Source organism: Ambystoma mexicanum, chromosome 12 (assembly GCF_040938575.1).
Source record: "Ambystoma mexicanum isolate Mex_15411 chromosome 12, UKY_AmexF1_1, whole genome shotgun sequence".
NCBI lineage: Eukaryota > Metazoa > Chordata > Amphibia > Caudata > Ambystomatidae > Ambystoma > Ambystoma mexicanum.
Genome location: NC_090936.1, coordinates 589,392,481 through 589,410,080, shown reverse-complemented (window position 1 = coordinate 589,410,080; position 17,600 = coordinate 589,392,481). Strand labels below are relative to the sequence as shown.

Below are 17,600 nucleotides of genomic sequence, written 5' to 3'. Positions count from 1 at the left end.
CACGCACCTGTGCAGATATATTTTCCTGTATTGGATTTCTCACATCATTACAACAGTTTTTGTTTCCATACAGCTGTTTTACTTTATTTTACTCTAGTGTAATATGTTCCCATTTCACAATAAGTCAAGTGTACCCGTTACAATTAGTTATGCGCACAATAGTATTGATTGTTGCATATTTACTTTAGCGCATCATTTTGCTATTTCATAATCCGTTATGCATTGACTGTTGCACACCCGCCTCATCACGTGTGGAATTCAAAGCTCCCAGCCGTCGAAATATCCAAAGTCCATGTTGTGGACTACCTTCGAGTCAGTTTACACTCAACCTTCAAATTTTACATTTTATTTAGCTTTGAAACGCACAACAGTATTTCACCAAGGTACCAACACGAATCAACCTCTCTGTTTCTATGGAGATGTTGGGACGTGAGACTCCATGGGCGTGGCCACACCCCTGTGGGAGCTGCGTCTCGGGGCCCGATTCTCAACTGGGTGTAATTGCCGAAAATGTTGTAGAAAGGGCTAACGACATTTTCGGTAATTACACCCTATTCTGAAGGTGGTGCATTGTTCCGAAATCAGAATCATTGCGCCACTTTAGGAATATGGGTGCCGGTTGCTAGGAAGGGCTGGAAACCGACCTAGCAACCGGCACTCTCGTAAATCATGCCTTTGAATGGTTATTCATGTGGCACTCCTCCAATAATGCAAGCGCTCGAAATTGGCGCTGAACTACGGCACACAATTGGTGCCGTACGGAGGAGTGCCACAAGAAGTTCTGTTTGTGTGTGAGGTGGGTGAGAAATTCATACTTGCGAATATTATATGTGACCAAAAAGATGTAGGATTTTACAAGTTTCAAAATTAATGCTGACATTACTGGAAAATAGAAAACTTACATTGTTAGCACCAATGGAGGAATGTTTAAAATGTATACTTCGAGTTAACACCAAATTCAATTACCTAACTTCACAAATATAATCACATAGAGCTGGTAGGCAATGTTTGCCACTTCTATGTGGCAGCAGCCTGGAGTACATACTTATTCCTGCAGTGCAAGTTGAATAGTGATCGACAAACCGATACCCTCCTCTGCAGATGCTGTGTTATGGTGGTACGCTCTACCACTTGTCCTCACTGGTGGTTCACCGAGAATGCAGGGCAGAGTCATGTAGCTGTGAATGGATGGAAACAAAAGCACATGCTTTTGTTTCCATTCTCGGCAGCAGTTTCGTTAAACAACGATTTCCTCCAAAGGAAACAGGCAGATATTAATGAAAGCACTATCGTGCTTTCCGATGACGCCCAGGCCCACTTCAGAATAGCAGTGGTGCCTGGGCGTCACAAATTGGCGCAGTGAATCGTGCTATTTAGCACGTTCACTGCGCCACGTTGAGAATCGGGCCCTCGACATCTAACTGGTTCCCGTGGTGATTACAATGTATATATTTAGGTGCGCGCTTGTGCGCGTGTCCGCTGCCACATCTGCAGTTGAAGCAGCAGCAGGTAAGCTCTCACTACGCCACAGTGTGTTTCATACACTCTTTGAGTTAGGGCTTCTCTAACCGCTCGATTGTTTTCTATTTGGTTTCAGAGGCTGCAAGATCAATTGATGAAGGAGAATCACTCCGAAATGCATAGGCTAACGAGCTCTTATTGATGAGGCAACAGCTGGCCTCCCCTATTCCCGACATTAAAATTCATTTTATTTTCGCAAAAAGATCTTGAAATTGATTTTTGAAATGTTTGCAACACTGCTACATATTATCTGCATTAACTGCTCAAGAGGGACTTTTTTTCCTGTTTGAACTGTTTCTAATTTACCAGTAGCTCCAGATGGGGAACAGAGTGAGATGGAGAAGGTTGCCATCCGGACAGGGGTACAAATCAGAGGTACTCCCTGCATAGGTGTAGAAGGAGCCCAAGGGAGGGAAGAGGAGGTTAGAGGAGAGGGCAAGGTAGCTGAGGAGGAGGTGGAAGTCGCCCGAGTAGTGGCAGAAGGAAGAGGCAAGGGAGCTGAAGAAGGTAGAGAAGGGACAGCAGGAGAGGAAAGGAAATGTATAAGGCACGGGAAGCGTCGATCAAAGAGGAGGAGGTTGGTCTGCGGTCCTTGGACCAAGACAGTGCCGTTGAGGTAGACATTTATGATGACCTTAGAGGAGAGGAAGGAAGCCAGGAGGACCTCCCACCGGGTGCACCATTACTGGGAGGGGAGGAGTAAGGAGAGAGCACAGAGACCGTATGAGGGGTCTATAGGTCTGGCAAGGGAACGACAAAGAGGATGTCGGTGAGGGTCTGTCTGGAGGAAGCAATGGTGTAGGTATCGGCAATGGGGAGGCCTGGGCTGTAGACCAGGATATCCTTTTTGAACTTCTTCCTACCAGACATAGTGAGAAGGGAAGGATAGTCGAAAGAGAAACAGTTGACGAAGATAGGAGAAACAGAGAGCACCATAGGGGATGTGGGAGGGGGAAGGGGAAACAAGGGGAGAAAATAAAGGGGTGGGAGTGCAAGCGGACGAGTCGGAGAAGTAAAGGATAGAAGGACAGATTAGGTGCACAGCTCAAATTGAAGTTAGGGCAGATGCAAAACGCAGTAAGCCACAAGGCACAGAGAAGCTTGAGCTTGTGCTCTAGGTTTTCAATGTGTGAGAGAAGTTTGCAGTGTTCTCCCCCCTGCTTTAGTTAGCTTCTATTTGTTTAAGTGATGACTTCCCTGTTGATGCCGAGGCTATACATTTTCTTTATAACTGGATGCAGGGCTGAGGGAGAGCGCTGCTGTTGGGTAGAACCAATTTGCATCTTGCCATGAAGTGTCGGTCTCCGTTTTGTTAATTTTGATGTGTTTGTCCTTCAAAAGTACCTTAAAAAGTGAAAAAACACCCTGCCCTCCTAAAATCCTGGCCGATGTATCAGTGTATGGTGCTGCTGCGGCCTGTGCTGTACCTCTTAAGGTTGTGGGGGTTAACAGTGCTCTAAACCCCCGATAACTTCAAGGTGTTTGAAGGGATCTTGCACTGTTGCTGTTCGTCTTAAACAAGTTCAGAGTCTGAGGAAATGTGAAATTGTAAATGTGTATTGCTGCGTTTTCCTTCTGTCATTGGTTAGGTTTTAGTTTAAGTTACAACGTGTGGCAAGTGTGTTGCCTAGTGAGCAACTATTGGGCTGTTGGTGAATTGCTGGTTGGAATTACAAGGAGTCCTAACTGCAGTTGGATTTCTTTTTCCAGATCCTTCTTTTGCTATTCTGGTTCGATTATAGTGCATAGGAGCCTCGGCTCAGCTGGAGTACTAGACTGAATGCAATTACAAATAGCCCATTCGAGCGCAGAGCGCGCGCGTGGCTAAATGTGTTGCTAAGTGTGCAACTGTTGGGCTGTTGAGCCGAAGGCTAAGCTAATCGGTGGGCTAACTTGGCGAAGGGACAGCAGTAAGTGTTTAGTTGTTGGGTGGTTTGTTGAGATGGCAGAGTGGTAGTTGGAAAAACTGCGCCTGTAATTCCGTAGAGCAACTTTACAGGTAATTAGACCGGCATTTCTGCTTACATTGTACTGTCCGCACTCTATGCTGTGAAAAAAAAACAGTTGAGTGCTCGAACACTGCACGATATGGCTTTTGTCTGACTGTTCTGTATTGCCGAAGTTATAAGGATTTTGATACATTTCCCCTGAGCCTGCTGAGTTATATACTTTCACAGTGCTGGGCGTTGAGTCGGGCCGAGAGGTAGCCTGTGGAATTTGAGAGGTCCGGGCATATAATGGGCACAATGAGACAGGTGAGAGGTCGGAAGAGAAATGTGAGGAAACTGCCCTTGCCTATTTTACCGGCATTGCGCAATCGCACAGGGCGATCTATGACTGTGTTGAAGTCTGGGAAATCTTTAACAGTGGCTGCGATAAAGGTCAGGAAAGCCACAGGGCCCAGACCTGCATGCCCTAAGCAGCAAACAGATACCGTTATGAAGGTAACAGCTACTGATATAGCATCAACGGGGAATGTCATAGTGAATAAATATGCTCCCATTACAATGAAAGGAAAGGAAAAAGCCAAAACAAAAATTGATTATGAAAAGGATAAATGAAGTGCTACAATCACTGTTTTTTTTCAATGTACAACCAAAAAGCACACAGAGAGCACGAGTTCGCAGGTGGCTACTTCGGGAGCCACAGTTGCACCTTCTGTCTCTCCAACAACATCTATTAATATAGACAATAACAACTCGCTGCTGAATTTATGTTTGAATTTACGAGAACCAAGGGAATCATCAACATGTGTGTCCATGACACCTGACGAAACTGAAAACATTAATCTCTCTGCAACACCTGACCTGGAAAGACTTCAGTCTTCCTCTTCGAACGACTCATTTACAAGAGATTGAACTGTGACTACAAAGCAAAATGGCCACATGCATGAGGCTGGTTTTGTCATTAATACCCCTAATTGGTCTACACAGACAGCTACGCTAGGCGCCACCCTTGCAATGTGTTCCAAGCTAATGCAAGAGCAGTGGGACATGAAATGTATACTCAAAAGGGTTGTGGACATAATTCTAGTAAACAGACAGGGGGTCCTTGTACCTGTATTACCCAGCAGTGATATGTTGGGTTGTGAATCACCTATCTTGTCGGATTATGGTGCTCCATCAACGTTACCAACAAGTTCCCACTATAAAAAGAACACATATATGAGGAAACAGATGAGAACTCGGAAATGTCAAATATTACTTATTTTATAAAGGTAAATACAAACATAGAAGAAGAAGACCGAAAGAAATATGCCAAAGAACAAGGAAACAGTGTGGAGATTCAGCTAACATAGGGAAAAAATTAAAATCGAATGCACAAGATTTGGCTAGGTGCAAACAAACTGATATTATATGTACTGGAAGCAAACATTGCTATATCTTTTCACAAAAAAAGAACTGAGGGAAAAAACTGGCGCTGCATCGAGTACAACACACGCAGACACTGTATAGGTGGATAAGACCGCAGGAAGAGGAACTGGTGCCACAGGACAGGCCCCTTATTGAGAAAAAAGTCACATCTAGATCAGGCCCTAATTATGTTAATCAGAAACAAACAAGGGACTCAAACGTATCCAACCAATCTAATGGGAGCAGTACCGAAGGGTAACATACATGCTCAGCAGGGGAAAAATGAAAATGTACCAAGTGGCATGAACCCCAAGCTGAGCAATATAATCAGGTACCGCCGATTGACTGTTGGTACACAAGAGCTGGTACAAGTTCATGTAAATCAGAGGTAACCAAACAACACAGCACTTGGTTACCATTGAATGCAGTAATTTTTTACCGAAGTCATTACTACCAGTAGCAGTCCTTTCTTGAACCGAACAAACCTGTTGCAATTGATACATATTACACCAGATTTACCAATCTTTGCAACGAGATATTAAGAAGGTAGACTTGCTAGTATTGGAAAGTGATAGCAATTAGGTTATTGCATATTTCGGTTCCCCAGTGGTGGCTTTAAATCTGAATGCATATTATGAGCAGTTTGTTCAGCTGACTTTTGAGATGCAGGTAAATCCGCAGATATATGGGTCGTCTTTGACACCAACATGGAAAACAAATACTTAAAATCGCCCTTATGCCAATAACATGGGCCCGGCTTCCGACAAGTACATGAATCATGTATAGAAGAAAGATTAAGGACGGACCAAACTTAGTGGTGAGAATGTTTGCACATCATGGAACACTCGGGGTTTTCCTTCTTTTATGTCAAACTCCGAGGGCAGAAGCCTTATTAATGCTGCAGACATTCTTGTTCTACAGGAAACATGGGCTAAAGGGAAACTGCTGATAGATGGTTACACAGTGGAAACAAGTTAAGCGGGTAAAGGGACAGAGGGACGCCCATTTGGTAGTCTCTGTATTGGGGTAAAAACCCATTATGAAGTAAAGTTGTATGAAGGTACCATCAACACAAATAATATGCTATGTGTGATCCTCAGTGATTTCCCAGATTTAAAGATTAAAACATTGGTTGTGACTTTGTATGACCGACCGGACGGTAACCATACAACTGTCTTAATGGATGGAGTGCTATGGCTATTGACGCAGTGGTTCTCAGATAAGGTGGAATGGATAAACGTGGCCATTGTGGCTGGTGATTTCAATGCACATTGTATCTCCCTGGAAGAAATGGATATAAACATTTATGGGGAACAATGGTTGTACAAAGGGAAATAAACATCAGACCTCTTTACTGGACAAAGGAAAAAATGGTCTGAAGCACCGAATTAGTTTAATATGAACCCATTGACCCGAACTGACGGAAGTGATCCCTTGTTTTTTAAGACATGGCAGTGTAGAGGAAGGATGTCCTGCTTAAATGCAGTTTTTTTTAACAAAAAAATGTAAGAACACGAAAGGGGGAGTTCGAGGCAATTTTTGGTAATCGGAGCCATCACCTAGCTCTAACGGTATCAGGTAATATTATCCCCACAAATAATGTCGCCATATATATGGTTGTCGTGAACGGCCATAGGCGACATTATTTGTAGGGATATTTTATGGGGCTAAATGGGAGCGGGGGTCCCCCGCTCCCTCTAATAAAATATGGGGCTTGGGGGGGCGGATGTCTTCGGTGCTTATACCTAGCTCTAAAAAGGGTCCAAGATGTGACCCAAAGAATTTCAGATTCTTGGCGATGTTAGACACTAGTAGTAAAACATTTGCGAAACTCTTATTGAAACAACTTAACAAATGGTGTCAGGACCAAGGATTGCTAGATCTGTCTCGGGCGGGATTCTGTAGTGGTTGCAGCACGACTCATTGCATTTGGGCTATGCTGCTTGTACTTGCTGAGGTAAAGATAACTCCAAGTAGTCGACTTTATGTGTGCTACGTGGATTACACGTGCGCATCTGACAGTGTAAACAGAATACGCCTATGGGAGAAGTTAACATCTTGGGGAATAGACCAGACACTCTTTTATTTTATAAAGGCATTGTATACTAATACGACTGTCACTGTTAGAACTTCAAAGGCGGGCTCCCAAACGAAGTTAATTGATACAAGCCTCGGTTTGAAATAAGGAAGCGTACTTGCTCCCACGCTATATAACTTGTATGTGAGCGACCTGAAAAAAGAATTCCAGGAATGTGATAACTTCACACCTAAATTGGCAGGCTTACCAATCCGTTATTTGTGCTACGCAGACAACACGATCTGTCTGGAAAAGTATGCAACAACGAATGCTTTAAAGATAGACCAAAGTAAGACAAAGGTAATGCTCATGGGAGGTAAGCAGTGTAGCAATCTCAAATGTTGCTGGCACTTAGGAGGGGAGAAACTTGAAATTGTGAACACATATATATTTGGGCTGCCCAATTTTCACACTGCCTAATAGCCAAATACAAATGTCTAATACAGACGAAGATAGTGGGAAGATGGCAGATTATAAGAAAATGTGTGAAACGGATCTGTGGGGCCTGTATTGAGGCTCTTCGTGAGGCCTGTGTGAAGAGTGTGGTCCCAGCAATACTATATGCACCGGAGACACTACCTTATAAACATGTTGTATGGCTAAGGCAGTTAGAAGGGCGTATATTACGCTCCTTATTAGGAGTACCACACACCGTTCCGGTTGAGGTCCTGCGTTTAGAGCTAGGTCTGACATCTCTGAAAGCATGCTGGAAGATAGATAGCAAGGTGCATGTTATATATAAGGGTACATTTTAAAACGAGCGAAGCCTACACATTAAGGTATACACTGGTGGAACATGTGAAGCGGGTTCTAGCTAGACAGAAGGGAATTTGCACACACCTCGCATACAGTGTTACACTACACAACATCACCTTTAAGATTTATCCATTCCACTGATGGAGATGAACGACACTGGGGAGTTTAAGGTAAAGTCCAAAAGGAAGTCCTACACAAGGATAAGGTTGACAACATTGAAGAACTAACCGGTAAAAAGCGATATGTAGAATATGTAAGGCAGAGGTTTCCAATGAATAGCCCTGTTAGTTACTTGGTAAAATGGTGCAGCACGAAATTACGCAGATTTATCTACGTTTGAATATTTTGCCTGTCCTAGAGTATATTGGTGCACGGAATGGGACACCGAGAGAAGAACAGAAATGTAAGCTGTGTAATAAACAGATAGAAAAGTCCGAGAATATACTTACTGGCTGCAGAGTGTTGCTTCTCCAATAAAGGAAAGGGTATGGTAAATTTGCCAACGTAGAAAGTGGCTACACCACTGATCAATTTTGGTCTGCCATCTGTATGGGGAGTTCGTTGGTCATCTCTGCTGCTTTGTTTTATATATGGAAATGCTTTTTTAGAAAAAATTGAAGATTTTAGATGAAATGTGAGGATCTGTCTTATTGTTACTGTGTTACATGATGAATTTCGTGAAGGATGGTTTTATTGTGATTGTGTGAAATGATTGATTTTGTAGGTAATTTTAATTTGGAAATTGATGAATTTGCATGGATGTCGGAAATGTTTGGGTTTTTATTGTATTGTTGATGAAATTGTATGGGAAAAACTGTTTTGATTATTGTATTCTTGTGTGGTCTAAAAGGCATGCAATATGCTATAAGCACTTAATAAATAAAAAAAGAAAATAACGTGTGGTATTACATTTGTAGCGTCTTTGCGATTTAATTGAGCAGATCACACACGTTTTCGTTTTTCTTTAAACAACTGACGCATTGACAAACTCCTAACAAACTAACTTGCATATTTTGGCTCACTCCCGTACTTGCTTCCTACCAAACAATCATAGGTGTCTTTTCACATGCATGATTCATGATTTTACATGCACGTTTCTGTGTAAGACAGCTGTTCATCTTCCAGTGCACACTAAAGTAGCACACGCCTAATTTCTGGCCCTTTTACACTGTGATCAGGTTCCAGTCGTCAGATATTTTGAGGCTGTGTATTTACAAACGTGCAGGTGAGTTTCAGTGCGCGTAGGCTGCCACTGCCAACCTGGATCTCACACATGGGGTCCTTCACCCTCACAGTGGGTACAGATTAACCTTGGTCAAAAGGACCCCAAAGAGGTCTGGTGTAATAGATCTTGCAGTGAGCTCCCATGATATGTGAGTAAGGGATTAGTCAATTATTCCACAAAGCCGGCCAAACAATAGCATCTGCTTTTTTTACACCATATTGCAGAAATGTTTACCTTGAAGCAAGTGAATTGTACTGTCCTTATTTACCACATTAATCTCAAAGAGCAGTCTCTTCAATACTGAGAGCATTCCATTTGTGGAGATTAATCAATCTCCACCCTAAAATTCAAGAATTGGTTTTTCTCTGCAGCTTCAACTAAAAGCTCATTTCATCTGTTTAGACCCCAATTTCACAAACCAGCATTAAACCCTCCATCCCATTATCACCTCAAAATGTAATGTGTTGGGTTTGATACTGCAATGTGACCAAATGCTGTGTTTGGGGGTTTTCTGTGTAGTGCTGTGAATGTTCTTTTACTTGGTGCACGGGGAATTTCAAGCTGTATTTTACTTCATGTGACATGATTTGGTTTACTCATTTCACCAGTCTTCTTTTATTTCTTGCCTTTCAGCTAAACTACCTTGGACCCCCTTTCAATGAGCCTGACTTCAACCCACCCCGGGTGAATGCAGCAGAGAAGATACCAAGCGCCACGGTGGACTTTGAACTTTGGCGTAACTTAAACGACCATCTTCGGCTGGCAGAGAACTACCGAGCCTACAGCCACCTGCTCTGTTACCTGCAGGGGATAGACAGTGAGGTGGTGCGAGCCGAGCTGCGGAGGAGCCTCGACCACTTCTGTACCAGCTTACAGGGCCTGGTTATCAGCATTGCAGGAGTCATGACCTCCCTGGGCTACCCACTGCCCCCACCGCTTGGCAGTCCCGCCAGGACGCGGGCTGCCAATGACTTCTCGAAGAAGATGGATGACTTTTGGCTGCTGAAAGAGCTGCAGACCTGGCTGTGGCGTTCTGCCAAGGACCTCAATCGGCTAAAGAAGAGGGTCCCGCCCTCAGTGGTGGCAATCCGTATGGATGCACAGGGTTTCTGACTTATGGTCTTACCTCTGCCCTCTCACCCATAAACCCCTGAAAAAAAAACATTGCCACAGGGGAGAGACACTGTGGTTGGTCTTTGGTTGCCCCATTGACAACCTACAACAGTCCTAAGAACTTGGAGACTAGCCCATAGAGAGCCACCTTCATAAGGAAGACTCTTGTGTATGGTATAAGTCAGTTCCTAGTCTTTGAACTGCAATGCTTTCTGGGAAGTGTAGTTCTACTTCTTTCCCTCCACCCATGAAGAACAGAAATCGCTCACGCTGCTCCATGCGGATTGTGATGTGAGAATTTGGCCAGTTGACTTGTTCTTTCCTAGCCCCTCGCCAGCCACAGAAGTTCGGATTTTAGGCTTGCTTTTGCCGTGAAGGATTGGCCGCTACACAAGGCACAGAAGTGTCCACTTAAGGCTGGCGTGCAAAACCTTTGTGTCAATGTGTTGTTGTAAATAGATCACTCTGTTTAGTTTCACTATAAAATGCAAGTCCCCAGATCAGGGTAACCTCCCGTTCCAAGTATCGTTAACCAAAGTCCAATCCAGGGACCGCAGAAATTAACTTGCAGTTTTCATCATCTCCTAGGGCCTACCCCCTGAATCCATGCCCGGATTACAGATATACGGTTCAAGCTGTTCGTTTCTGCCCAGGGGCTCCACAATTAAAGAGGAAACAGAAGTTGAGCTCAGGTTATCTATCCTCAGATGGTTTCTTGCCTGGTGTCTGTTAATCCATTCCAGGAGGCTAAGAAATGCTGTTCATGTTCCTGAGCCCCACTCCTGATGGAACATAGAATGGCTCAGGCTATTGTCCTCCCTTGGGCCTGTACCAAAATTTAATTTCAGGAACCAAATATCCAAATTAGGCTGCTGTCTTCCCCTCTGCAAATATAATGGATACATTTTAGGGGACCGAAACATCTACTTCAGGTTCTTTTTCCAGGGATGGCACCCGGAACACAATTTAGGAGTCACAGCAATGCAGTTCATGATTTTCTCCTCCAGGGACTGCATCCAGAATCCATTCCAGGAGACACGTGTTTAGGTTCTTCTCTGGGGCAAGTTGCATTCCAGTACTTCTAGAAATCCAGCCCCGGGTTGTATCCAGCGGATTCTTGCAGAAGCCATTCCAGGTAGCCCAGAATTACAGTTCAGATTTTCTCCTCTCATTGCCAGAAGCTGGAACCCATTCCAGAAGACATGAAAATGCAGTTCAGATTATTATCATAGCCCCTCCAAAAGCATTCAGTCAGGTTCCTTTCGAGTGGCTCAGACCCTATGGTTTGTTCCCCAGGGGCTGCATCAAGAGTCCACATTTAACAGAAAACAGAGAAGTCCAGTTTGGGTTTTCTCACAGGCATAGCACAAAGAGTGCCTTCCTGGAGACAGCAATATATAATGCACATACTGATTGTCTTGTCGCAGAGTCAGCACCCAGTATCCATTACATTAGATGCTAACATGCAGTTCAAGGTTTTTTCCTCCCCAAAGAGTTTGTACCCAGAGCCTGTTCCAGCAACAACAAGAAAAAGCGCCAGTTAAGCTGTTTCTACCACCTTTTAAGTATTGCCAAGCCTTACTAGAAAAAGTGCCATTTTCCACAGACTCACTTTTTACAACTCTGTTTTTACCATGATGCACGTCACCCACGTCCTCCAAATAGAGAAGGGTAGAACACCCCTAATTTGTACCTCTCAGTATATTTTTAATACCATTTCTTATTTTATTAAAAACAATACCACAAATGGAGGAAAGGAATGAAAGTAAACCAAGTATTTCTATGTAAAGTTTACGTGTAAAAAAGAAACTGAAAAGTAGCATTTTATGGTTGTCTTTTTATATTTCGTTCTGCTCTCAGTATTCGTAACAGAAGTGTTTTTAATCTGACACGTTATTTTCTTTTTGTATTAATATTTATTTATTTTAAGATAAATGTTATTTATTATAATATTTATTGCAGATTGTCTATTCTTTTATTACCAAATAAAAGCTTAATCCAAAATACCAGATGGAAATTCAGTCTTCGTGCTTCTCACACGCACTCCCCCCACCATTGGGGCCCTCCTTGCGCTGGAAGAACCTCCCTCATGGACACACACAGTGCTCCACACGGGAGTAACACCGCTCACACACATGACAACCACACAACTACGCACTCACACACACATATATATCTTCCTCAATTAGGTCCCCCATCCTCTGGACGAACCTCCCTCATGGACACACACAGTACTCCACCATAGATGAACCTTTGCCATGGCCACCCCTGCTCCGCACTGGAGGAACCCCATTCACACGCATGACAACCACACTACACACACCTTCATCAATGGCGTCCTCCATGCTCTGGGAACCTACAGCACCACGTGCATGTGCATAGACACACACATAAGTACATGCCTTCATCAATAGGGCCCTCCATGCTAGGAGAACATACATCACCATGTGCATGTACACAGACACACCTGCACGCACGCGCACACACACACACACACACTCACACACATACACACACACACACCCCTCTCTTGCATTGAGCAATGGCTACCTCTTACCCAAGTAAGATCCAGTCGTGGAGGGACTTGCCTCACACAAATACAGCCACACCAGTGGTGACCTAGCCCTGTAGAGGCATGGCTCATACATGTATTTATCTACTGATTGGCCACCCCCAGTCATGGAATGGCATCCCGCACATGCATTCCTCACCAATGGGCCCGTAGTGCTCATCCCCCAACCCAACTGCAGGGGGCACCTCACTCTCCTGCAGCGAGGAGAGTGAATGTGCTTGCATTATCCATTCAGTCCCTATTGTGTCCTTCTTCCGGAAAGTGACTGTAAATTCTTGCTCGAGATCCCAAGCCTGAAGCCCGGTTCAGATTCGGCTCACTTAGGTGAAGCAGTAATTTCTTGAAGTCACCAAACTGCTTACTTTAATGCTGGCTGGGCCGAGCACAATGTTTTTCGTCATAAACCTGAGAGGAACAGTGATACATGTAAAACAATAAAGTGCAGAATAAAATAATGGTGGACCAGGTATCAATTAATTAAACAAGGCTTGTGAATATTATAAGCTGCAAGAACCTGTCAAAAGGGGAAGTACTATTTGGATTAATGGGCCAGGCAGAGATGAAAGACAGATTAACTAAATAAATAATATGAAATGGCAAACGCATGCACAATTCCTTCCAGTAGTGACAGGCCACAATTGTCTCTAAAATCCCGCAATGCCAAAAAAAATTGGTTGTTTGGCTGCCCATTGCATCAGAATGTCAACTCAGAATCCTGTTAAAACATTGCTTGGCAGACCACAAAGGATACCTTGCAGCCCATAGCGCTTGTGCTCGACAAAGAACAGTGCATCGTTTGTGTAAATGTCTGCATGATTCTTAGCAGTGGAGGGTGTTCTACTGTAGAAAAAAAGGTCTTTTTGGAAAGATGGCAGATGCGTATAATATTGTATCCAGAAGACACCAGATGGGAACGCCCCATGAAATGATGACAAAAGAACATCACAAGATAACGGATTGGTGTTTCCAACGAGCGTCCAGTTGCACAGATCTGACCAAGGTGCTGAACAGGGGCAGTCTGAACTACACACTTCCTAGGCTACTTTAACTCTGGGCTTCCCTCACCTGGTTTCACACCACTGGCATGGAAAATCCCTTTACACACACATCAGTCTTTAGATATACAGATGGAAATGCAATGCAATGCAAAGTGTTCTTGTTTAGCACACCTGTGCCATTTTGGGGCCCTCACTGCTTGTGGCTGTGCAAGAAAAGAAGAGGTGTGTTAAATTGGGTCCTGGCCAAGCATGACACTGACACCAGTGTGGGAACAGGAAACATGTTTACTAAGTCCCAGCTGCAGGTACAGGGTACAGGAATACATTTAGGCCACATCAGGTAAGTTACTTGGACAGAACATCCGCCGGCATCCTTTCTCAGTCAATACATGTTCTCAACAGACCTTCACAGAACCATTCAGAACATAACATTCACACACTGCATTCCATGTCAGTCACTCCTAGCATTCCATGCATACATAGCAGATGCAGGGAAAGACAAGACACAACATATCCCCCGCCCCTTAAACAGCAGAAGACATACCCAAGAAGCAAGAGACATACATACACACGCAACAGCACATGTACATCCCTCAACTTCCAAAACCCTCGCAACAACGCATCCACACAAACCTTGTAGCCGTCCTCACCTAGTGGGACAATCTGCACCATAATATGCCAATCTGTTTTCTCTACAAACTAAGGGATAGGCACCAACCACTGAACAAATGGATACCACATCCAAACTTTCAAGCAACTTCAGGCTTCCAGCCCCAAACCACACGAATGAGGCATAAATCATGCCATACCAGCATGCAAGGTGTGCCCCAGAACGCACAAAGAACTGACCCCCCCCCCCACAACCATGCTGCACCAACATGCCAAGTGTGCCCTAAAGGGCACAGATACTGATCTCCCAAACACCTCTTCACTACAACATACCTGGGTACCCCAGAGGGCACGGATAGCGGATCTCCCAAATAATACACAGAGAGAGGATCTCCCAAAACACAGTACACCACACAATCGCCATACCATAAACAAAACTTAGCCCCCAAATACTTCAACAATTCCAACTGCAACTCACTAGCTGCCCACCATAACATGTGCACCATTTCCAACACAGCAGGGTACTCCAAGTACCCCGGTTACCCAACACCCTACAAAAAGAGCACACCAAGTACACTGAGCGTTGCAACCTCACAAGATGGCGGTGCTGAAAGACCACATTCCACAACTTCAGCAACTCCAATTCAGAAAACCAAGCACAACCACATCTCATCGTGACACACGCACCAGACAATGCAGAACAAATATTCTAGACAACTATCACAGTTCACTAACCACATTAAGATAAACCTCCCTTACTGTTTTACTTTAAGCACTGAAACTATGCACTTGAAATACAAATTGTAACTGACTGGTGTCAGTATCATGCTTGGCCAGGAACCCAACTTAACAATAGTGACGAGGATGCTGGCTGTGCTGGGGGGACAGCACCTGGCAAGGCAAATGGACATCCACCGCCCCACAAACCAGAGAAGATCCTCTCTCGAGGTAGGACTGCTGCAGGCTGCAGTGGGGCCAGTGAGGTCAAGCCATTGATGTGAGGTGGCAGCGCCAGGTCCTGGGGGCCTACTGGGTCAGCAAGGTGCAGACAGAGAAACTGCAGAGCCAAGGGCCCATTGGGTTTGCGAGGGGCTGACAGAGTTAGTGCAGGGCTAAGGGCCCATCGAGTCTGCAAGGGGCAAACAGACTTTTTGGGACCAAGGGCCTACTGGGTCTGCAAGCGGCAGACAAATCACTGTTGCAAGGGGCAGCCAGTAACTTTGCTGCATGGGGCACTCAAGCCTAGGTTTGGAGTCTGTGTGGGGCAGCCAACCCAGGCCAAGGAATACCAATAGTGACTGCAGGAACCAGTTGTGTCCACGAGGGGGAAGTAAAGGAGCCAGTATCCTGCCGGCAGCATAAGAATTAAAGCAGTGTGGGCCAGAGCAGAGCTAATGGGTACTTTGCTGGAGGAAACTGGTGAGCATGTTGCTGTTAAGGGCAGATCTGTGATATTGATGGCTCTTGTGGGATCCCAGTGAAATGGGCCATTCTTGCTAGAAGGAAGAAGGAAGTAGGTCCCTTTGTGGGCAAAGAGCAGGAGAGGGAGGCGGACCAGTCTCCCTAAGGTACTTTGGGACAACATGTGTACACCAAGGAGCTCTCCTTTCAAGTTTTTGTCCTTTATGTGGTGCTGTAGTGGAAAGTCCATAAAATAGCAATTTGTTGGTACTCTAGGAATAAGATTCTGATTTCTTGAATTTCTTCAGGGAGATCTCAATTGAACAGAGAGAGGCTTAAGAGTTTAATTCACATTAGAGTTTTGGAATAGTGTGATGTGGGCCCTGTTGAATATTCTACATCTGTTGGTGTGCTTGTGTTTTGGAAGTCGTGGCCTCTGTTTAGAGAGATTTATCATGCATTTAGTTTAGTTTTTCTGAGGTTTAGTGTGCACTAATTTTAGCCATGTTTTAACCCCTTCTTTAACAGGTTGGACTTTGTGTTTTAAAGTTAGTTAGGACATGGACTTCCTAAGTTATTAGGGTAATGTGTAAGTTAGGATACATGAGCTGTTAACCCTTTTAGTTTACAGGCTGGATTTTATGGGGCTCTGTCTACAGAACTGTGTATGCATGTTCTTGGTGTGTGCACATGTGTGACTGTAACTTCATGCAGGGATGCGAGTTTGGTTCGTAGCTAAAGTTACTATGTTGTGGTGTCACTAATGACATCAGCACGGCTGGATATTTATCATTAGTCAACCTGGTCCAGTGATGTGGCACCTGTATCCGCAAAGACATCAGCTGGATAGGCTTTGAACGGTTGTCTAAGAGAATATCTGCTCACATACGTAGGACGTACTGGCTCTCCTGGGGGCTTGCCAAAAAGTGACTGGCATCTCTCGTTTCTCATTCTTTGGACTGTCACACGATGGGTGACAGGAGGCCATTCCAGGGACCCTCTCTTCAGTCCCCTCTCTGGTTGACCTGTCAACCACATCTACAAACATATTCACTATTGCTCTCGGGAGCCACATTTTTGTTACTCCTCCAAGAGATCCATAGTAGTTTGCATGGTCATCTAAACCCCACATCATATAACAGCATTCACCCTCTGGGTTGCACCATACCCATTTCGCCCAATACTTCTAGTGGTTGTTGGGATCATTGAATATTATCATTTCAGTTGGGAATAATGGACACTCTTTTATCTTCATCCTTATTGTATTTTGAGCTTCTACTATCTTGTCCTCCTCACTATTATTATCTAGTAATACTTTCATCCCTACAGTTTTTCTATCATTTTTCTGCATTGTGTGATGCATATCCTGATCACACATAGTGTAAGTAATACTAGTATTAGTGCTGCTAATAGTACTTTTAGTCCATTGTCCATCCATGTGAGTATCCATGAGAATTTATATGACAGCCAACTTTCATCTTTTCCTGTACCTTTTGCTTCTTCCTCAGTTTTGGCATGCATCTTTGTTAATCTGGTGACTGCTTCAGTAAGTGCTCCGTTTGCTTCATCGCTTACTGGTACTAATGTGCAGCAAGAAGATCATGTCTTGGCGCAAACTCCTTCCATTGCTGTGAGAAGACCCAGAACGTATCTGTTCTGGAGGGCCATTAATCTTACTGCTTTCAGTTCTTCTTTTATGGCGTCGAAGCCGTTGACAGTTGAGTTTATTGTCTGCATCAGCTCCCATCTCGTACTCTGGAGCCATTTTGCATTTGTGTATGTCTGTACACCTGGAAATACTGATGCGAAGAACATCTCTGTCCTGCTGAACAACCGGTGTTCAGACAGTATGTCGTCCAGGGAAGCTTCTGATGCTGACGATATTTAGTTCTCCCTTTTCATCCTAGTAATTTCTACTGACCTCTTCTTTCTTCTGGTATCGTCCATTTTAGGGAAGTCATCCGTTTTGATGTCC

The 17,600-nt window shown here is 44.2% G+C and overlaps 1 protein-coding gene across 1 annotated transcript in view; it reads left to right on the top strand.

Moving 5' to 3' along the window:
• CLCF1 (cardiotrophin like cytokine factor 1) overlaps positions 1-13,016 on the top strand; it is a 765,871-nt gene extending 752,855 nt beyond the window's left edge. Inside the window, exon 3 of the mRNA XM_069628952.1 lies at positions 9,566-13,016. Within this exon, the coding sequence (XP_069485053.1) occupies positions 9,566-10,045 (480 nt within the window). The 3' untranslated portion in view covers positions 10,046-13,016. The remainder of the gene's footprint in view (positions 1-9,565) is intronic.
• Positions 13,017-17,600: the final 4,584 nt, after the last annotated feature.